The sequence below is a fragment of the Plectropomus leopardus genome, chromosome 21, assembly GCF_008729295.1.
Source record: "Plectropomus leopardus isolate mb chromosome 21, YSFRI_Pleo_2.0, whole genome shotgun sequence".
NCBI lineage: Eukaryota > Metazoa > Chordata > Actinopteri > Perciformes > Serranidae > Plectropomus > Plectropomus leopardus.
The window spans coordinates 7,712,293-7,733,773 of record NC_056483.1 but is presented as its reverse complement, the minus strand read 5'-3'; the positions used below and the strand labels follow the sequence as shown (position 1 = coordinate 7,733,773).

Below are 21,481 nucleotides of genomic sequence, written 5' to 3'. Positions count from 1 at the left end.
CTCGTAACAACACACATCCGTTAAACCCCCTTCAAAGTGACATTCGTTGTTTCAAAGCTGTATTAGTCATGATGTAGTGCCTGGCTTGTACCATGGGAAAAGACAGAGAGGACTTACAGAGGAATAACCATCGGTCTGTCTTCTAATATGTTCCATATGTGGCATGAGAGAAAACTATTACCATAACTCAGGCTGAGCACGGTCTCTTTCTGAATAGCAGGTCTCAAGGCAGGGGAACTTATTACTGCAGTGTTATGCTAATGAGACTTTAATGACTCCTCTTAGATGATATTCACTGTTTCTCAGCAGTCTGCCCATTAGATAATTTCTGCTCATTTTAACTTCTTCATTCTTGACTTCTGACTCAATGATTCTCCAAGTTTCACGTATATGTTTCTGATAATAGTCACTGCCATTGCTTTGAGTCCACGGCGAGGCTCTGTGAAATGATTAAAGTCAAACCCAGAAATGCCACCACATCATCACCCTTTGTCAACGCTGCTCTTCTCCACAGACGGAGAACGATTTGTGGGAGGCATGGAACAAAACGGGGCATCAAGGGAATAAGTGGAACAGAGTGGAGATCCCTCTGAGGAAGCTGAGGGACTTTGAGGTGATATTCGAGGGGATCCGCTCGAGGGATGTGAGTGGAGGAGCAGCGCTGGATGACCTGGAGTTCATAGACTGCGCCCCAAGTAAGTGATACGAACAGGACACACATTTTGGAAGCAGTATGTAAAAATGAACCAAAATAAAAAATAAAATTAAACATTAATATAAATAAAACTGTGGAATCGCATTTGCACACGAAACAAGACCATTACCTACAAAAACATACCCCAAAAACTAAAATACCCTACTAATCTTTCTCATCTAATCTCTCTTTGTGTCTATTTATTCCTTTTCAAATAACTCTAGAATAACTTTGCAATGAACACCAGACTGGGACTAGAATCATTCAACAGTGTAAATAATTGTGCAAAAATAACTTACAGATTCAACAGAAATAAGTGTTAAAGGGGATTCATAATGCTCATTTTCAGGTTCATATCTGTCTTTCTATAGGAACCTGTTAACATGCATTTAATGTTCAAAAACACCTAATTGTCCTCATACCGTCTGTGCTGGAACACCTCTGTTATGTCTCAGCATTTCTGCATCGTCATCGCAGCAAGGGAGTGACTGTAATGGAAAAAAAGCAGAACTTTCTACAGTGAAATATCACCAAAATCAAGGAGAAATTAACATCATCAGCAAGAAAGATTGCATGTTACCTGGACATTAGCATGTAGCTACATGTAGCAGTGTGTTGGCTACGGATTGGTGATGTCTGTAGTAACTTACCTGGAGCAGATGGCCACATGAAGGAATTTGTCACAAGACATCAGCTTGTAGCCAAAGTAGTGCAAAAAAAGGAAACAGAGCGTTAGATGACATAATCAATACCTCTCTAGTGCAATAAGTATTGAGTTAAAGCCAGCAGGTGTTTAGCCTAGCTTAGCATAAAGACTTGACACTCAGGGAAACAGTTAGCCTAGCTCTGTCTGAAAGTCAAAACATAAATGCTGCACTAAGCTAACCGAACTGTCAGCTCTAGCCTTATACTTTGTTTAAAGATATTTGACTGGTATCAAGCTTTTAATTTAGCTCTCAGCAGAAAAAGCACATAAGTGCATTTAGCAAAAAGTCAGTTGCTGTGATTCAATCACAATTAAGTCTAATTTTCAAAATGGAAACTACTCAGCTGCCTAAAAAAGCTGAACTCAAGCTGCAAATTGAAGAGGTAATAATGCAAGTAATGCAATTACTAATAGCATACTGCCTTGTTTGCTGCTTTGCTTTGTTTTAATGAAGTGTTTCACCCTTTTAACTTAAAAAAAAAACAACTTTGCAGCAGTTTCATCTGTGTATGAAGTGTCAAAAGTGCAAGTAGGTGGGCAGAGGAGATAGGAAATGTCTTGAAATGTCATTGTTGCAAAATGGTGCACTGGAGTGGAAAGTTTATGTAAAGCCAAAATCTCACCACCTGGCAAAGTAATCACAGGCTCTACGGTATTCAGCAAACCTCTGCACATTTATATGAAGGGTGCTTTGTGCAGAGTGGCAGTAACTAACTTTTTGCTTCTTTAATTTAAAAGTATTTTACTAAACTTTTTAAAGTTTGAGAAGCATACTCATATTCATTCAGACTGTTATTAACTCATTTCTTGTCAGTCAGCGTTTCATACTAGTCAGTCTATATCTATTTTATGCTTAAAAGTCATGAAGACATCTTCAAACTTGTCTTTGAAGATTACTGAACTTGCAAATTGACTCTGTCTTTGCGAATGAAAGAATAAAATGTCAAAAGTACACTAACGCTTGATGTACTACACTCAGTCCAAGGGTTCATTATTTATTAAGCTGGTTTACCTGAATAAGTAATCATAGCAGTAAGATTGTCTTTGAAAATTAATCAGAACTTTGAAAGGATTTCACACTTTATTACATAATGTGAACTAAATCCCACTCTCTCTTGCTCTCCTCTGTCCCTCTTTTATCAAAGTGTATTTCCAATAATCTTCACAAGCAAGATTTACATACACTGTGAAATTATTTTATGATCTTTTCAACTGATAGTTTGGGGTATGAAATTGATTCTGCCACTGCCGCACTCAGTATATGCACAGAGAAAGAGAGAGTGTCTTAGAGGGGGAGATTTTTCCGTTTGATGACAGTTGCAGACAGACACTGTTTGATGTTTATGTCCGAGACAGATGTTAAACATTAACAAGGACTTGGCACAAGGCTGGACACCATGTGGGATGTTTCCCAGCTCTGCCAAGGTTCTCTGCAGCACAAAAACACAAACACACTTATGCTGAGAGACATAAACACTGACCTACAGACTAACTGGGATCAAACAGACTGAGAGGGTGCATGCAAGGACCTAACTCTCTGTCCAAAACACCTGGAGACTTACAAAGACCTTCCATCACCTTTAAAAGGGACCTATTATACTTTTCCTTATGTTCTTTTAAAATTATGTCACGGTGTGGTATATCCATGTTAAATGTTTCAAATAATGTAAATAATTTTTAAATGCAATTATGAAGCCGACATTGCAACATGTGGCTACATGCTAACATCAGGAAAACATATAATCTTTGTTGCTGATGTTAATTTCTTCACTATTTCAGATCATACTCCTGCTGGAAAATGTTTGGTTGTGTTTAGAAACTTTTCTTTCTCTTCTATGAGTGGCAGTGGGGGATGACAGGGGGGTGTTGGGGGTTTATCTGGTCAGAGCTGATCAGAGACACAGATGAGAGAGGCAGCTGCTGCAGAGGCGAGTGAAAGCAAACTTTTAGACACAGCACAATGAACGGTTAAATGTCACTTTCACCGTGCATAGTGTTTCACTAGTGCTTGCTGGTCCAGCTGCAAAAATAAAAAATCAATGCGTGGTGGCAGATGTTGGCAGATGTTTTTATTGTGGCAGGTTGCCACAAATAAATGAATGTGTGTGAAACCCTGGGAAACATGTAATCGTGGTTGTATGTGTAACAAGTTTCGTTTGGATTTTGGATCATGCTCCTGCTGGAACATTACCAGTTGTGTTCCTAAGCTTTTATTGGTATTTCTAAAATCAACCTTCTTGATCTTCATTATTGTTAAATTCTCCTTGATTTTGGATCATATATTAATGCTGAAGCATTTCTGATTGTGAAGATTTTGGTTTATTTGTGATCTTTTTTGGTTGAAACTGCCACTATACTCCAATGCAGCCGTCACCTGGTAGCAATAATAGTGCAGACAGGCCGAGCCAGGCAGACAGGCACTAAAACGACGCATTTCATACAGAGAATGAATACAGGTATATTCAGGCAGACAGTATGAGGAAAATAAACGTTTTTTTTTTTACATTAAAACATGTAAACATGCGTTAGTAGAAACCCAAAATACAGGTATGATCCTAAAAAATGAGCACAGAAGGTCCCCTTTAAATGCATGCTAAAATGAATTTTTACTGTAATACTGTAATAAAGTTATAAGTGTGTCTGCTCTGCTCCACCTGATCTTTTTCCCCTTCTCTCTGTTCCGTCTCAAACGAGACGGAGGTGGAGGAGGGAGGCTTTGATTTCCCTGACAGGCCTTTGTCTGCTTTTGTTTACTGTCTCCTCCGCCACTCGTGTCCTTTGGTGCAGAGAACAGGAAGTTTTAATAAGACACAGTTGTTCATTGCAGCATTTTCCCCTGATGCTAGATTTGATTCATCTGATTGGAAAAAGGAGAGATAGTTTCCTGGTTAGTTGGTCGGTCCTAAAAAAGCTAAACTAAGATTACCTGATGTAGAATGTAAAACATGAATGATAGTTGTTTCTCTCTCTTATCTGTTCCTATGTCTGTGTGTGTCTTTAGATGTGGTGGAGACAGTCAGTTGCCCTGCAGTCACAGACTTTGTGTGTCACAGTGGTCACTGTGTTGAGTCCCACCTGGTCTGCGACAACAAGGCCGACTGTGCCGATAAGTCTGATGAGATAGACTGTGGTGAGTAGAAATGGGAAATAGGTTTTTTTGGGAGGGAATTGGTAGTGAATTCATTCTGTTGTAGTGCAGAAAAACAACTCTCAGCCCAGGCTTCTCACTGTTTTTATTTCCATCTTACTCTCTCTCATAGAGGATATAGTCCACTTGCCGGGCGCTTGTAATTTCAACATGGATGAAAACCACTGGGAAGACACCTGCCACCTTTCACAGGATGCTGATGATGACTTTGATTGGAGGATTGGCCATCAGAGTGAGACACCAGGAGCTGGACCTCAGGCTGACCACAGTCCTGGTCTGTATCACCCAGCTGCTAACTCTTTCTCTGTCCCTATTTTATACAATGAGTCCATAACAACAATAAACTCGACCTTGACACCCTGACAGGTTCTGTCTGGCCGTGTTATCAGCTGAAGCGGTCCAACGATGTATCATGTGCATACGAAAGGTTCCTTTTGACGTTGCACTCTTACACCAAAAGCACTGACAAAGCAGCGCTATTTTACAAGTTTGCAATGACAACCTGAAAACATAATGCCTCCTGCTACAGCCGTCATCGGTGAAGAGGCACTAAAAAAAATCCAAAAATTGGAAATTTTTTTTTTTTTTTTGCATGTAACACAAAAATGTAGCATGTTTGTAGTTTGCAGAAAAGTACAATGCTAACATTGAATTCTGGCGACTTTGGAAATGTAAGTTTACATTGCTTTGTTTAGATGAAGGAGGTGATTCATTCTCCAGGATTCATTTTCAATTAATCAGTAGGAAAAATCTTGTTTTGATACAGCAGCATCACTGTACACAAGATAAACAACAAGTCAGATGCTGTTAAGCTCAGTTTGACTCAGGCTGACATCGATCGGGATGTATTATTAACCCTGCTTTCACATGCCTGTCAGAAGCTCCTATTTCCCAGCTGTCAGGTTGTAATTAGAAAGGCGCTGCACTGAGCTGCCTGAGAGCTGAAAACATGGAGGATGTCAGGAGGACGTGAAAGTTGTTTGTTCTAAATTTTGAGGGTTTTTTTTATTTTATTTTATTTTTTTTATTTTGACAGCATTATTATTCTTTCATTAGAAAAACAAGATAGAAAGCAAACTCATGCTGTGAGTTTTGAACATATACAGGACCCTTAGATGTGTCTTCTGTCATTATGAAGAGGTCAAAGATTAGAAAAACTCACAAACTGACATGTGAAAATTATTTCTAAAGCTGCCACTTATAATTTTAGACAGAGGGGGAATTCATGTACTGAATTAAAAATAGTGTTTTCAGTTAAATGTTAACAAAGTGTCTCAACCTTCATGCCACTTTTGGCTTTTAATAATTTAACAGAGACAATTTTTTTCCTACTATCGTTCTTTTATTTTTTCAGCTATCTTTGTAGTGACAAAAGTTCATACTTTTTATTGAAAGTTTTGCATTTCCAGCCATGTTTACTGCAATAAATAAAGGGTATTTTTTAAAAGCATTTAGGACAAGTCATGTTTGTAGTGATTAAAGTGAGTATTTTTTTAACAAGAAGTGGTAATTTTGGAGTGCCCAGTGGCTCACCTACTAGAGCGTGCACACCATGTACAACGGTTATTTCCTTGCGACAGCAGCTGCAGGTTCGGCTCTAACCCTGGCCCTTGGCGCCTTCCCTCTGTCGACCCCCGTTCTCTCAAGTTCCTATTAAATAAGCAAATAAAAAAAGAAGTCAGGTCATTTACAACCATGTTGGTAGCGCAAAAACAGGTATTTTTTAACAAGAGTTTGGGATATTTCCTGCCATGTTTTCATCAACAAACTGTACCACTAACCACCCATTATTATCAGCATTGTCATGCCATGAAATTGAAAATTAAAATGTAAAGAAACAAAGTTTGAACAAATCAGCTATTTCTGAAACATTCACTTGTTAAATATCTATGGTTTGCAGAAACATACAGTTCCAACATTTATTGTGCCGATTGTGTTCCATGTGACTTTGTTGTTCGTGTTCATAATAATTGTTTTGTACCCTGACTGTTAGTATTTCTGCTGTTTGTTGATGCAGATTCCTTTTCTTGGTACACAGGGCTTGAAAAATGACTCTTGATCCTGAGAGGACAACCTTGATAAGCAAAAGATATCAGCCTGGAAATAATGAAAAATGTTATTATGGTTTTGTATAGCGGGACTTCATTTGAGGGAAACTGTAGCAGTGTACAGTTTGTTTTATTTCACAGGGAAAAAAGGTAACAAAAGACAACCAAGAAATACAGCGCCTTAAGGAGTCACCTGAATCTATCAACAGTATTGTTTAATTGTTTGATCGTACTGGCAGATGTATTGTGTATCTTAGTCATATCCTTTAATATATTTGTAACACCGTTACGTTAATTGTTAGTGCATTCAGTGAACCAACAGATGCTAGTAGTGTAGCTCTAATGCCTCCTTGTATTTGCTATGTATGAGTTGCTGAATCTATTTCTGATTGGCTACTTGAGTTTATTGATCTGAGAGATAAATCTGGACGCTGGGCGCCGTGTCATAGAGTGAATTTATGATCTAACTTCAGAGCAGATCAATAAAGCTGACCATCTGTCACATGCACATGCTCATAAGGAAGCTGCAGGGTAAGAGGTGCACATGCAGACATCATTCAGTCATATTATTAGATTATGTAAACGTCTGAATGACGGAGCAACATGTGTGTACACAGCAGGAGTTTTTTTAATCGGAATGAATGCACAGATGTTATTTTTTGAGGCTGAGGAGAGGAATCCTGTGTTGTGGGATGGAGCAGGGTTTTCTGTGGATTTTGATGGCCTTAAATCTCCTTTAACTCATGTGGAAAACTCCCACTTTGTTCCGGCCTCACACAGATGCTGTCTCATCTCCGAGCCTAGCCAAGCCGAAGAAGCTCTTTCCAGCTTTTGGCTGCAGGCTACAACATTTCACGACAGCACAAATGCTTTCTTCCATCCAAATATCATGTATATTGGAACCAACAGGAGAATGTTATTGGATTTCTTGCCTGCAGTAAAGCAGGAATTGAATGGTTGCAGCCTTGTCATTCATCATACTGAAATATTACTCAAACCTTACATAAATGTGAAGCACTGTATTTTATCTCCAAAGGTGGTGAAGGGAGCTTCCTGTACATACACTCAGCCACTCAGAGGGAAGGCGATGTTGCCAAGGTGACAACCAGGGGTCCATTTCCAGCCAGTATCGGCCAGTGTCACCTGCGCTTCTGGTTCTACATGCACGGCTCAGACAGGATGGGAACGCTGAAGGTGATTTAATCTGAGCCGCATTTCCATAAATAATTCAAAGTCTTTGTGACATCCAGCTTCCAAAAATGTTTTCTTTTCTTAATGTCATTTGCTGTAATGATCCGTCACAGTCAACCTGAAGGCTGAATTAGGTTTTGACAGAAATGTCTTTCATATTTTACCGTGCCTCTCGCTACATTACACTCTGCTTACTGTCAATCACCTAATACCCACAGGGAGAAATGAAAGTCTCCCTGCCAGGAAATAATCCATCAAAGCATGCCACCTCACAAACTTGATTATCATATCCATCTTTTTATGTCTTTTTCAGGTGTCTTTGTCAGCAGGGTAAATTTCAAAACAATAAGCAAATGTTAATGAAAAACAATTGGGTATGATTTGTGCTGGAGAAATGCGAAAAACTAAATTTAAGTGTACAACTAGACATTTAAAAATCTTCAATTACTTAAAATGGCATCCTTATTCTCCTTTAAGGTGCAGTGTTTAATTAATTACACTTATGTGAAAGCACACAATTGAAATTCTGTTTAAATGATTTATCAAATTCTAAAACAAGGCTCTGTAATACACTGTCCACTTATACTCCCATGCATTATTTAAAGGGTAACTTCGATATTGTTTTTGTGTCTAAGTGACTAATGGAGACATCCATTTTTTAAATTGGTCCAGCATCCAGCGAAACTGCTGCAGACCAAAGCACTGAAACAGGCTGCAAAGCAACATTAAAGGGGAAGACCTCCTACGTGAAGAATGCCAGTATGCTATTTCCCTTTGCCAAGGGAAGTTTGAGATGAACCATCGTGTTTTTGAGGGGGTCCTATAAACATAAACAGAAATGAACAACAAGAGACAAACTGACTTTAAGGGAAAGAAAAAAAGAAAATAATTACTGAAGCATTAGAAAAATCTGTACAAAATCATGAGAAAAAATAAATGTACACAACCTAACCAACTTAATAGCTACGAATAGTGGCTGAACATGAACTGTTAGACCAGCAGAATAAATTAGTGTATACATATGTATTACACACACACACACGTATACATACACTTTGAATAACGATCTGAGTCTTGGTGGCAAAAACAGTCACTTTTAGTTGACGTAAATTGACAATTCATAAATGCCCTGAGTGCTTAATACCACTTTCAGAAAGTCAGGTTTCCTTCAGTCACTTAGACACAAAAACATGAGGAATATTATATAGTCCACGTTGGAAAATATCGAAGTTATCCTTTAATAGGTTGGTGGATACAACACAAATCCAAATTCACCGTTTACACTTGAAAAAAGGGCCATTAAATGTTTTGTTTTTTTTAATAAAGAATTCATAGACATGATAAGTTTTAATTACAAGTTTCGTACAAAGTCAAAAATCAAACTTTACCTGAAAGTATGCAAAAGTTGGTCAAGATGAGAGAAAATCATTAAGGCCATAATTTCAATTTTATTTACAAATCATCACAATCTTCAGTGTCATTGTACGTCTCCCAAACTTTTTCATGTTGCACCTCACCAGGTCTACACTGTAGGACCCAGTGGCACCAGTCTGCTGATGTGGGCAGCCACTGGAAACCATGATAACCAGTGGACATACGCTAATGTCATCCTGTCCAACCCAGCGCCTTTCAGAGTGACCTTCCAGGCAGAGGTGGGTGGAGACATGTGGACGGACATTGCTTTGGACGACATTTCCTACACTGCTGAGTGTTTGGTAGAAGGTAAAGTTTTCATGATTTTATTTTTCCCCTCTGTCTCTTTTTTCTTTTCCATTTAGTTTCTTGTTGTTTTTTTTTTGCCCTTTCAGCCTTGTGTTCATTTTTCATGCAATTTCCTCCAATTTCCACCTTCTCCCATTTCCTCTTTCTTCCACACTTTCTGTCTTCTAACATCCGTGCTCCTGTTCTCCGTTTCCATATAAATTTTGTGGACCCTGGAGGTGGGTGTAGTGAGTTAATGGCGCCTGTTGCCCTGTAGGTCCTTATAAATTCACTGTGGAGACGGGGTCAGCGCCGAGGGATGGCACAGAGGGCAACTGGGGGGAAAAGCAATTACATTTATATTGTTCTTTTTCCTCAATCCCACCCAGCCGTTCTCCTTTTACCCCTGAAACACTTCTTCCTCTGACTTTCTGAAGAAGACCTTACCTAACATGCCTCTCTGTTTTTCCGCCGTGTCTCAAAACAGCCCTCTGAGGTTTCTTCCTGAAGGATGCTATGTAAACTGAAATCTATAAAGGAAGATTCGTACACGTGTATTTACATGAATTTAACTTGCCTTTGATATGTCACCTCAGGACCAGTAACTCCCCAGCCTCTGACCTGTGGTGTGGACCACTACCAGTGCATGTACTCCTATCAGTGTATCCCAGAGAGTTGGAGGTGTGACAGAGAGCTGGACTGTGCCGACCAGTCTGATGAAGAGTTTTGTCCCACTGTGGTACCTGGTACACTTCCTCCTCAGGATAGCTGTCCTGTTGGACATTACCAGTGTTCAAATTATCTCTGCCTCCCATCCATACTGCGCTGTGACGGCGTCCCCGACTGCCCTGATGGGGAGGATGAGTACAGCTGCCGTAAGTATATCTGTGTCTTTCTTTTGAAGGGTTTTTGACTCATACCCGAGTAGTGCTAGAGAAAGAGCAGACAGGTCTTATCAGGCATCAGCATGAGTGCATTACATGTTTAAGACATGTCTTTTCACAACAGGCCCATTGCTTGCAGCTTTTTCCTGAGAATCACTCATGCAAACAAACACACTGCGCTTCCTCGGGGTCTGAGCAAAACACTGGGGCCTCAGACAGCTAGAGATTTACATTTAGATGTGAAAAATATTTGACTTTTTTGCTATTCTAACTCAGTGTACCTCAAAACTATGTACAAAAGGTCTTAAAAGTACTTGAAAAAATAAGCAACTCAACGTAATATCATTTGCTTCCTGCTTATTCTGCCTCAAAGGAAAACATCATACTGCTATCTTTACCGAAAATGTTACTGGTTACGTTGCAGATTCAGATTTTACTCTCAAAATATTACAATTAAAATATGAAGCACAAAACTATCTAGCATTATATTTAAATAGAAAGCTACCTTGAACAAATTTAAGTACATTGTGTTGAGTATGTTTTGCTTGAAAAATCTGAATGTAGGACTTCTACTGTGTGGTGTAGTTTGAAAAAAGTTTTCAGTACTTCACCTACCACTGCAATTACCAACAACTCCACTTAGAGAACGGGTCAAAAGTGAAGCAGCATTTGCCTGGGGCCCACAAATAACTAAAGTGGCCTCTAAAATACACATCCAAGCTGCGTTAACTAGAGGTCAAAAACACTGGTTAAATAGACTTTAATTTCCACAGAGCTGTTAAGTAGTTTAAGTTTATTAACACTGGACGTGTTGCATGGACAGTTCTCGATACATGCCCAGGACATACAGAGGTTTCTTGATTTATTGTGAGATGACTACAGGATTGCTTTGATTTTGTGTGTTAAATTTTATTTTCATTTTTCAAATAGCATTTCGAAGCACTTTGGTCAGCAGTTGTTTTTAAATGTGCTCATATGCTAAATAAATCAACTTGGTGTCATCACTTTCTTGGTTGAGAGCAGCAAGTTTATGTTGTCTGGCATCAAGACAAATTTTCTAGCCAGGAACCAGTGTGGTTTTTTGTGGGAGGTAGAAAATCTTTGAAACGTCTGCATGTGCACATAGGAAATATAAATAAATACACTCTTTGTATGTAAAGGGTCAAACGGTCAGTTTAGACTACCATTTCTTGTATGCTTATAGTGATCTGTGCATGCACCTCTCAAACCGCCCTCCAAATGCTGTATTTTACAGATTTCCTTGTTTTTGCCTCTCATATTTTCCACCAGCTCTGCTGCAGTGTGAGCTGGGAGAACTCGTGTGTGAAAGTTCGCCTGGTTGTATCCCACTCCAGAAGCGCTGTGATCGCTCTGCAGACTGTCTGCCTTTTCACTCGGATGAGTCCAGCTGTGATGGTAACACGTTCTTACACATCTTCCCCTTTCAAGCTTTTTGCCATTAAAGCTAGGGAAGGCAGAAATCTGTAAAAGGAAAAAAAAAAAATGGACAGAGTTCGAAAACACCCTTTCCTCCTGGCGGCTTCCCCCTCTCTGTCTTTATCTCCTCCCACGAGACGACCACAGGCACATGCACACAAAGTTCAATGTTATGACAAAGTACCAGCCAATAGGAACGCACTCTCTCTGAAATGACCTGTGATTAGCCAAAGCTAGATTTTCTGAAGCTTGACAACACAGCCAAGAGGAGGTGCGGAAGTCTAGCTTTCTCTCGGACCACTTAAATTTCAATATGTTAAACAACTATTTTGGGATTTTTGATGCCAATATTAAACTGCCTACCTCAGCTTTAAGTGTGATTAATTTTATTATTTCTCGACCTTAAAATTCAGATATGTCACAAGAGGCACTCTGGTCTTAGAGATGATACCCTTGTTTGTCCGTTTTTGCATTTCATCTTTGATTATATTGTTTTTTTAGATTTAGATTTATAGTGGCTTTCACTATATATTATTTTAATACTATGATGAATTGTGACATTTAGTTTAAATATGGTTCTTCATGACAGTAAATAATGTCTTTAAGCTGGATGACTCGCTGTCTTTCCTCCATCTGTTGGTTTGTAAAAATCAAGATTATTTAAAATGCATGCATTTTGCTATTTAATTTAATGCATACCTTCTTCTTTTCTCTGTATCATACTCTCATGAGTCATCAGTCAGTTTTGAGTCAAGCGTTGCCAAAACTTAGTTCATGTCTGCTCATTTCCAGCCCGAGCAGTGACTCCCAGGATATTTTCAAGTCTGGCTGTTTAGTCTTCAAAGCACACCTCAACAGTTACTGCGAGCTGCCAAAATCCATTAAAACCTCTGCCTTCCTCCGTTTTCAGGAATAAGACCAAACCTCACATTTACCCTGCGTTCACTGCCAAGCCAAAGCTACTTTATCAAGGCTGCACAGCACTTCGGGGTTTCAAACATGATTTTTATTTAACAGGCAACCCTGATAACCCTCACACAACCTGTGGGGGGAAAAATATTCCTCATCAGATGTTCAGCATGAAAGGAGAAAAAGAGGCTGGTTTCATGCACACGCTCATGCTTTCTGCAGAGGTCAATGGATGATGTTCAACAGTGCACTGTTTCCCCTGGCAACATAATTCACAGATTTCATGTTTTGATGTCAAAGCAGCGACATGTGTCTTTTTAAGCCACATACACACTGCGATTTTGGGCTGTCTCAGACGAAAGATAAAAATTGTGGCAGAAATGTGGGGATATCTTGGTCATGGCTCTAAAACAGTGGTCCTGCGTCGCACAGTGAGAGAGGTTAAAGGACGGCTGTTGTCACGATCGCAACAAAACTTCAATGTTTTCAAGCAACATCTGTTGCTGTGTTTGTTTTTCATGGGCTAAAGTCACTGTGACCTTGTCAGTTTTATCATTTGTCATTTTTGTGAATGCCTTGTCTTAAGCACTCCTTGAGGGAGTTTCCTCAAATTTAGCACAAACATCCACTCGGACTTGAAAATGAAATAAATTTTGGTGGTTGAAGGTCAAAGGTTGACGTTACTGTGACCTCACAAAACATGTTTTTGGCTATAACTCAAGAATTCATGTCAATCATTCATGTTAACTGTAAGGTGTATATTCTAGTTGTACGATATTCAGCAGTGACTTTCTTTTGTGTGATTTTCAGTTTGTCCTCGGCTGTACTGCCTGGATCGCGGCTCCTGCATTGTGGAGAAACACGGGCCCGTTTGCATGTAAGTTGAACTTCACCCTCTCACGGATAAACACACATTCTTAAGCACACAGCTACACAATCTGTCACACTCATGAACACACACAAACAAAGATGAGTATCATGTCTGCTCTTTCCACTCCTCCCATCCTTTATCTCTCTTTGTGAGACTTAAAACATGGAAATCCCATCAGTCTTGTGTCTTTCCCTGGAAAAGACACGCTCCATGAAGCATGTGGGAATCTGCTTATCCCCTACAGCTTAACCAGGGTGGTTCTGCCTTCATTTATCCACCAGCACAGTGTTTTCCTGAGAATCTCTGATGGATTCTCCTGGTCAATATTTAAACACGGCCCCCGCTACCAGTGGTCTTAGTGGGTAGACCACAAAAAAACCAGACAGACACTATGATCAGTTGGAGGTTTTTGAGAAAGCTTATGAATCTATTTGTCTGCATCAGCAGCTTGGAATGTCTGCAATGAGATATTTCATTATAAAAGTAAGAATGCAATTATGAGACTTTCTGCTGGATCTGCTAACATCATTACGAGCCACTGAATCGTCTCCGAAAGATCCACATTTCTCCGTCTTCGTGTCAGAAGGTTGCTTTTTCCACAGACTGGATGCGATTTGTGCAGCAGTTCACATAACAAACTGTCCGCAGTGCAATCAGAGTGTCATATTATTGGAAATGCAATCCCACTGAAAATGCTGGAACAGGGAACAACTGTAATTGAATTGCAAGTTTTTTTTTCTGGTATAACAAACCACTTGCTGTGCTCCTCTTTGAAAAAAAATGCCATACCAGAAGGTGAGAAAAAGTTTTTTGGTTCTTTTTCTTCATCAATCTTTGCATTATATGTCAAAATGTAGTTAGCCTACATAGAGACTGTTTCCACGCAGCCAGTCAAAACATCAACTCCTTGATTTCCTGCACTTACGCTTCAACAAGCAGGTAAATAGCTAATTAGCTGCTCAGTTGCAGCACATTTAACAGGATTTAACACTGCAAAAATCACTTTGGTCTGCTAGATACTGGAGCCAGCCTTACTCTTCAATATCAGAGTTAACAACACACACACCGCGTCCGAAATCTCATACTAACATGCTGTTTACTAAACAGAAGAAGTATATGAGAGTGTTTAGAAAATACGAATCCTTTGTGTGAACCTTATTTTGCGTGAACTGCAAACTATTTCTGGTGAAATTTTGCAGTAGGCCAACACTTGACAATACACCGGCATAAATATCCCACAGTGCAATGCGGCAGTGACAACAACATTCAGAACAGCTGATAGCAACCAAGACAGCTCTGTGACATCATTAATAAGCAAGTAGCAACCTCCAGGGCTGAAAAATGAGGCCAACATGGAGGTGCCAAAAAGTGCAGGGGCACCATTACAGACGGATGACACATTACATGATTGTTGCGTTTCAGTTATGGATACAACATAGTATGGCTTTTTTGGCCAGGGATTGAATTTGGTACACACATAAACATTATACCTGCTAAGCGTTAAATGTCAATGAAGCTGCCTGCGACATACACTCCCACGCAGCGAGTTCACCTGCTGTTTGCATTTTCTATCAAAACACATCATGTTTTCCTACAGATGTGATAAAAAGAAGAGTGTCATCATGCTTGCGGATGCCATTAGAGCTTAGGTTGGCGTAGTTTACCAGGGTTACATGTCTCTGATTAGCAAGGAGGCTCTCATGAAGTGGCACAGTGATAACAGCTTAATGCATCCGAAAAGATGCATACTACTGTTTATTTACACAAAAGCATTTGAACAACAGTGCACATATTGGGTGCATGGACACAGCCACTGCCTGTCTTATATTACCCTGCAGTTGGTACAAGAGCTAAGCCCGAGAGCTGCTGTCAATCAGACTCTGACATTTGTTTTTGTCCGCAAAAAGGTGAATTAAAGTGATTTTAGCTCGACTTCAAAAAGTTGTGTTTCTACAGGGTGAAGATATTTCTCTGGGCCCTCGCTCTTATTGTCTCCTTTAGCCTCCCTCTGTTTGATTCCACTTTTTATTCATCCCCCTGTCCAACATTCCCCATTGCAGCGCCGCCGCCACTGCCTCCTGTCATTATGTAACGGGACTGTACCGCTGTCATTCACTGCACAGTGTGGTATGGCGCTCCTGTAGCTGGTCCAGCATTGATAACAGCCCTGCTGTAGCAGAACCCGAGGCCAGCATTGGAGGGCACCTCTGGCTCAGTATTTGCATCACGTTCCCCCACTCTGCTGAGCAGGATCCACCTGGGAACCCAGCCAGGGACGTCCCACTGCCATGGACCAGACCGTCACACAATATGTACCCTGAACCCCTCTGAATGATAATGACACAGTCTGGCTTCGCGGAGAGCTGTGTGTTTCGCATTAGAAGCTCAGTGTTGCGCAGAAATCAGGCTGATACTGAACAGATGTTGACTTGGAGAAGAGTCTTCATTTGGGAAGGAACTTCTTTCCCAGAGATGCAGCTCACCAGACGGGCCAAACTTTTTGCTATTAGTGTGTGTTTCCATGCTGAATATCCAGCAGATAAATCTTCACCATTTGTCAAGATAATGTTTGTTTTGTTTTTTAAATGTGAGAGAATCAGGGTGTATGTGTACTAGGGTAATAGCAATTGTGATTTAATCTTTATATATTGCAGTATATTATTTAGTTTCACTTTTATCATTTTACTCACATTTAAGATAAGGATAAGGACAGTGTTAGTCTATATTTTTCTTATTGTCAACATATCCCATTATGAAAACAAAACCGACAATGTGTGAAAAAAAATGATTCCCAACGAGAGGTACTGCAGGGACATGGAAAGATTGTGATGTAGCTCAGCTTATTTGAAAAAAATATGCACACAACCACATATTTATAAGGATGGGAACTGATAAGATATTTTTGACACCAATGCTATTACTGATTCCGCTTATCTGTCTGGTTCTTCATTATTCCCTTATTGATTTCTGATCACGTTGTGGGGAAAAAAGTAAGCCTTCACATTTTTTAGTGTCAGCACAAATGTTTTATTATTATTTTATAAAGAAAAAATCTGCTAAGTCTGCCTGTGTGGTGCAAATGTTATTATAAGGGTAGGTAGGACCTTTTCTTCCTCATCACCACAGCCTGTTCTTGTTGCAAGTTTCCAGCATGAGTTTGACATCATTGTTTTGCAGTTTGCGACTGTCCAAGAAACATGCCAGCATCAATAAAAGGAACTGATTACCTCAGAGGGGAACAATTTCGATGAATTGGATGATTTGGAGTTCCAGTTTTCAGCTGGAACTAGTTACAGATTTCTATCCTTAGATATTTATGTCACGGAGAAAAATACAGATACAATTTATTTGATTTGTTGTTGTTGTTATTTACTTTTTATTAGGTTATAAGATCGTGCTTATATTGATGCAAAGTCTGCACAAATATACATACACACATTTGTATATAGAAACATGCCTGCACACATGACGCATATACACACATACTTATACTGTATATATACATTTACACATGCAAAAGAGAACATCCATATACTTACACATTTTAATCAACCTGCTGCACTTTGGAGAAAAAACTTCTGCAAATTACCACAATACAAAATCAGGCCCTTTAGTTAACATGTTTAAGCCATTTTGACCAAATTTCATAAAAGGATCAGTTTGGGTTCTTAGCTTAAATGTAATTCTCTCCACTGTGACATATTGTTATTAAGTCGATCCACTAATTTAAAGTTGGTTTATCTTTTTTCAGCCATTTTCTGGTAGAAGTCACCAACAACACTCTCAACAAGTATTTATCTTGCTTTACACACTGAAGCTCTTGTAGATCACCGGGGTACATGATTTTAAAGTTAAAACTGATTTTCAAAAGGTATTTTTGGGGCGTTTTTGCCTTTAATTGATAGGATAGCACAAGTGTGAAAGGGAGAGAGAGAGAGAGAGAGGGTGACATGCAGCAAAGGGCTGAGGCTGGAGCCACAGCCTTTATACATGGGGCACCCGCTCTATCCACTGAGCCACCCGGCACCCTGATAAAACAGATTTTCATCTTAAAAATTGCTTGTGTGTACATGTCTCCAAAATGTAGCCACAAAGGGACAATTCCAGAAAATATGAAAATGGTTTGCGACTGGACCACAGGACCTGCAGTCTGATGAGAGAGCGTCATAACTTTGTACTAACTCTTTGTCCCTGATCGCAGGTGTCATCCAGGATGGACAGGCAACCGCTGCCATGTGAAGGAGAAACCATCTCTCTCCACCTCAACCCCCAAACCTGAGGACACACAGATGGGTAGTAGAGACACGCACCTCCCCATTCTATTAAACTGTCTTACCTTAATTTATTTACTGTGTCCTTACATACCCCGCCAATGTTTCTGCAGTTTATTAAAAAGTATTCAAATGCACCTCCTTCTTGTTTAGACGCTGTGTATGTTGGCATCGCCATCGGACTGCTGTTGCTTGTGGCCGGAGTCGCTGTCTGCACTCTGGCTTTTTGCAAGAAAAAATGCTGCTTAATGTGAGTTTTGGCTACAATCACAGCTGCTTTTTGCCAGTGATGATGATGTTAATGATGAGTGCATTTTTCTTGCTGGCTCCACAGAAAGCCCAACCCGATGGACTACGGAGTGATGGATAACCCAGCCTTTGACTGCAGAACAGAGGTCAGCGCACAGAAATGTCTAATCAATCATCAGCAAATTCAGTTCGGGCAACATTTGGTTTCTCAGCTATACAAATCTCATTTTTTCCACCATTCACCGCACATTAATTCAATAAGTGGGTCTAACATTTCAGGAGGTCAGAGGGTGATCGCCCAGCCTTTCTGCACGATCACATTTTTGATTTAAGGTTATTGATTTTGCGGTTTATGTGGATATTTGTGCTTCTGTGTGTGATTTATATACACACACTGTGGCTTAAACAGCAGACAGACACAATAACTGAACCATAAAATCTGATCAAATGCAACACCTCAAGCTTAACACCAAAAATACCCAGTTTAATTAACAGCTGTCTGATGCAGTCTTACAAAAATATAACATTGTAAGAGGCTTTGCGGGGCTTTTGGACTGGATTACATTACACAGGTGCAGAGGTGGAAGAAGTTCTCACATTCTTTACCTGAGTAAGCACACCAGTGCTTTCTTATAACGATTTTGCATTACAAGTCATTTGTACATTTTTATCCGCAAATTGTCCGTAAAGTTAAAGCATTTGCTGCTGTGCAGTATAAAATGGAGCTGTTCAAGTACAAGTACCTCAAAGTCACACTTAAGTACACCACTGGAGTAGATGTATGTAGCTACAGTCCACCACCGAACAGGTGTTGTTATTATTGTGTCCACCTACAGAATGCTTCGTTTCTTTTCTTGCTCAGACTGAAAAAGATCGTAGCACAAAGTTGAAACAATCACAGCTAATCCATTTTGCATGTGTGTGTTGAAGAGTGTGTGTGTGTGTGTGTGTGTGTGTGTGTGTTTCTAAAATTGACTAAATAAGTGAGCTGTGTGTCCGAGCACACACACATTTTTATCTGTGTGGGTGTGCAGCGAGTGTCATGCAGTCAGACACGTGAGAGGGATGTTAAGAGCCACAGCCATCATGACTCTGATGATGGAGATCATCGTGGATTTAATGGTGCTGTTTGAGTGTGTGTGCGTGTGTGTGTGTTTTCATAATGCAGTATTCCCGTGATAATGTTATCTTCACAGTGAACAACACGTGATATTTCCACAGTAGATTGCTCTCCCATTATAAGAGACACACACAGTATGTTCTATATCTTTGTTGGTATGTCTGTACATGTTTGTTTTCATGTGGCTGCCAGTGAGGACGCAGCTATAAATAGAGAGGTGTAGGTGTGAACTAGTATCTCTAAAGCACAGACTGATCCGCTTCAGCACTTGTTTTTAACGACACAGCGGAAACACTCTGCGTGATCGTTCCACCTCTGGAAAATTATGAAATGTTTTATGGAGGTTAGAGGTGTAATTATGGACGCATAACAGGTCAATTTGATTTTAATTGCGCCTGCATTTCATGCGCTCTCGCACATTAAGGCTCATCCAATTTTAAGCCAGTGTACATGATTGTCTTTCCCTCAGCTTCCATCCCTGCATGAGAGGTCATGCTGTTGTCCCAGAGTTAACCCCAGCAGGAGTGATGGTCAGGGGCTCTCCATCAGTGTCTACCCCTGGAGGAGGGAGGTGGAGGTAAGGTGTCTCTGCTCAGCCTTTGGGGCTTCACCCCAGTCAGCTGTGCAGGAGTCGGTGATGTGATGTACTTGATGTGTCTCTGTGTCCACAACAGGGCTCAGCCTGGAAAGATGCCAAGCTGTCGTTCGCCAACCCGCTGTACAATTACCCCCCTGATGCTAATAGTGCTGACTACAGAAGCTCTGAAGCATAAAGACAATGGACTTTACATATTGACTCTGCAGTTGTTCGGGGTCAAACAGTGTGTGCACATACTTGATGAGTTTGTCTTGTCCTGCTGAGGTGCCAAGTAGGGGCGGAAACGATGCAAAGTGTTGAAAGAAAAGTTTAGATATTTTGCAACGAGAAATTTGAATGTCAATTCTAATGCACTGCTTCAAAAAATGATGTAGTATCCAGCCACCCATTTGGCACGTAGTACGAAAATAAAAGGTAAAAGTGCTGCACACTAACTCATGAGTGCTGAGTTTAAGACTTTTACAAATTTTATCCATATAAATAGAAATAAATTCAGTTTTTAAAACACTTCAAGAGGTGAATAGAGATGTAGACTTATCTGCCAGAGCTTCTGGGTCTCATTTAACTATTGCATTGGTAAAAAAACAAGGCCTGAAAGACCTGTATGCCACGTTCCACACAAAAGTTACGATCTCTAGAGAACAAGCGCACCTGTATGTAAACTCTGGCCCATACGTACAAACATTTTGGAGACAGAAGAAAATTGTCAAAATGAGACCCCTGCTCTTTGAGAACTGGAACAACTGCAAACGCAGATGTTTCAGAGGGTACAAGCTTTTGAGATGATGGTTAACATTTTTAGGAAATTATAGATAAATACCGCTGTCCTATCAGTATTGTAAATATGAAGCAGCAGCAGGAAGTCAGCCAAAGCCCCATTATTCCAAAAAAATGTCCCACTGGACCAAAAGCCCATTTATCTGACAACGTGTTATCTCAAAAGAAATGAAAATTGCTCCAATGTCCTGTTTCTCCAGAAATACACACTCTGTGCAGTTACTTTCAGTTTCCCAGCGGCTGTTGCGCCACTCATCCCAGCTGTTTTTACCCACCCTGCCTTTGCAAGTGTTTCCCATCGCCCTTTGAGCCACATTTCCTGGATGTTTTTATTGACCCTTTGTGGTGTTTGAGCCACTAAACTCTGGTGTGTTTCTCAGACCTGAACTTGTCACCATACTCGGATGTTTTAAGCCAAAACACAATATTTTCCTAACAACACCCTAAATGGATTTTGTGCCCAAGCCTAACCACACATATACCATAAAGCTGTTGACAAATGTGACATATCTGTACTTTAAAGAAAAGTTAAATGCATTTTTTCCCTGGTGATCTGTCTAACTGCAGAGAATGTGTATTTTCATAGAAACAGGATTTTGGAGCAATGGGTGTTTGTTTTTGGGATAATGGGCTCTTGGCTAAATGGGCTTTCGGTCCAGTGGGACATGTTTTAGATTAAGGGTCGTAGGAATTTTGGCAAATTTGACAATTGGCAGCCCCCCTAAAAACAACAAGTTGTATTTCTTGCCCGGAAACACTTTATATTTCCCAGTTTTTCCACTCTGTATGCTAAGATAAGATCATCAGTTACGAGCTGTAACTTTATGGACATTCGTTCATATCAAACTTCTCATCTCACTCCCGTCAAAAGAGAATA

General features: G+C 40.1%; 1 protein-coding gene across 1 annotated transcript in view; it reads left to right on the top strand.

The window, feature by feature from the left end:
* The window catches only part of malrd1 (MAM and LDL receptor class A domain containing 1), a 68,530-nt gene extending 48,528 nt beyond the window's left edge, over positions 1-20,002 (top strand). The window contains exons 21-33 of the mRNA XM_042510908.1: positions 515-695; positions 4,402-4,530; positions 4,661-4,822; positions 7,633-7,790; positions 9,308-9,509; positions 10,085-10,363; positions 11,663-11,788; positions 13,529-13,595; positions 17,791-17,882; positions 18,014-18,110; positions 18,195-18,255; positions 19,699-19,806; positions 19,904-20,002. Of these exons, the coding sequence (XP_042366842.1) occupies positions 515-695; positions 4,402-4,530; positions 4,661-4,822; positions 7,633-7,790; positions 9,308-9,509; positions 10,085-10,363; positions 11,663-11,788; positions 13,529-13,595; positions 17,791-17,882; positions 18,014-18,110; positions 18,195-18,255; positions 19,699-19,806; positions 19,904-20,002 (1,761 nt within the window). The remainder of the gene's footprint in view (positions 1-514; positions 696-4,401; positions 4,531-4,660; positions 4,823-7,632; positions 7,791-9,307; positions 9,510-10,084; positions 10,364-11,662; positions 11,789-13,528; positions 13,596-17,790; positions 17,883-18,013; positions 18,111-18,194; positions 18,256-19,698; positions 19,807-19,903) is intronic.
* The last annotated feature ends 1,479 nt before the right edge of the window (positions 20,003-21,481 follow it).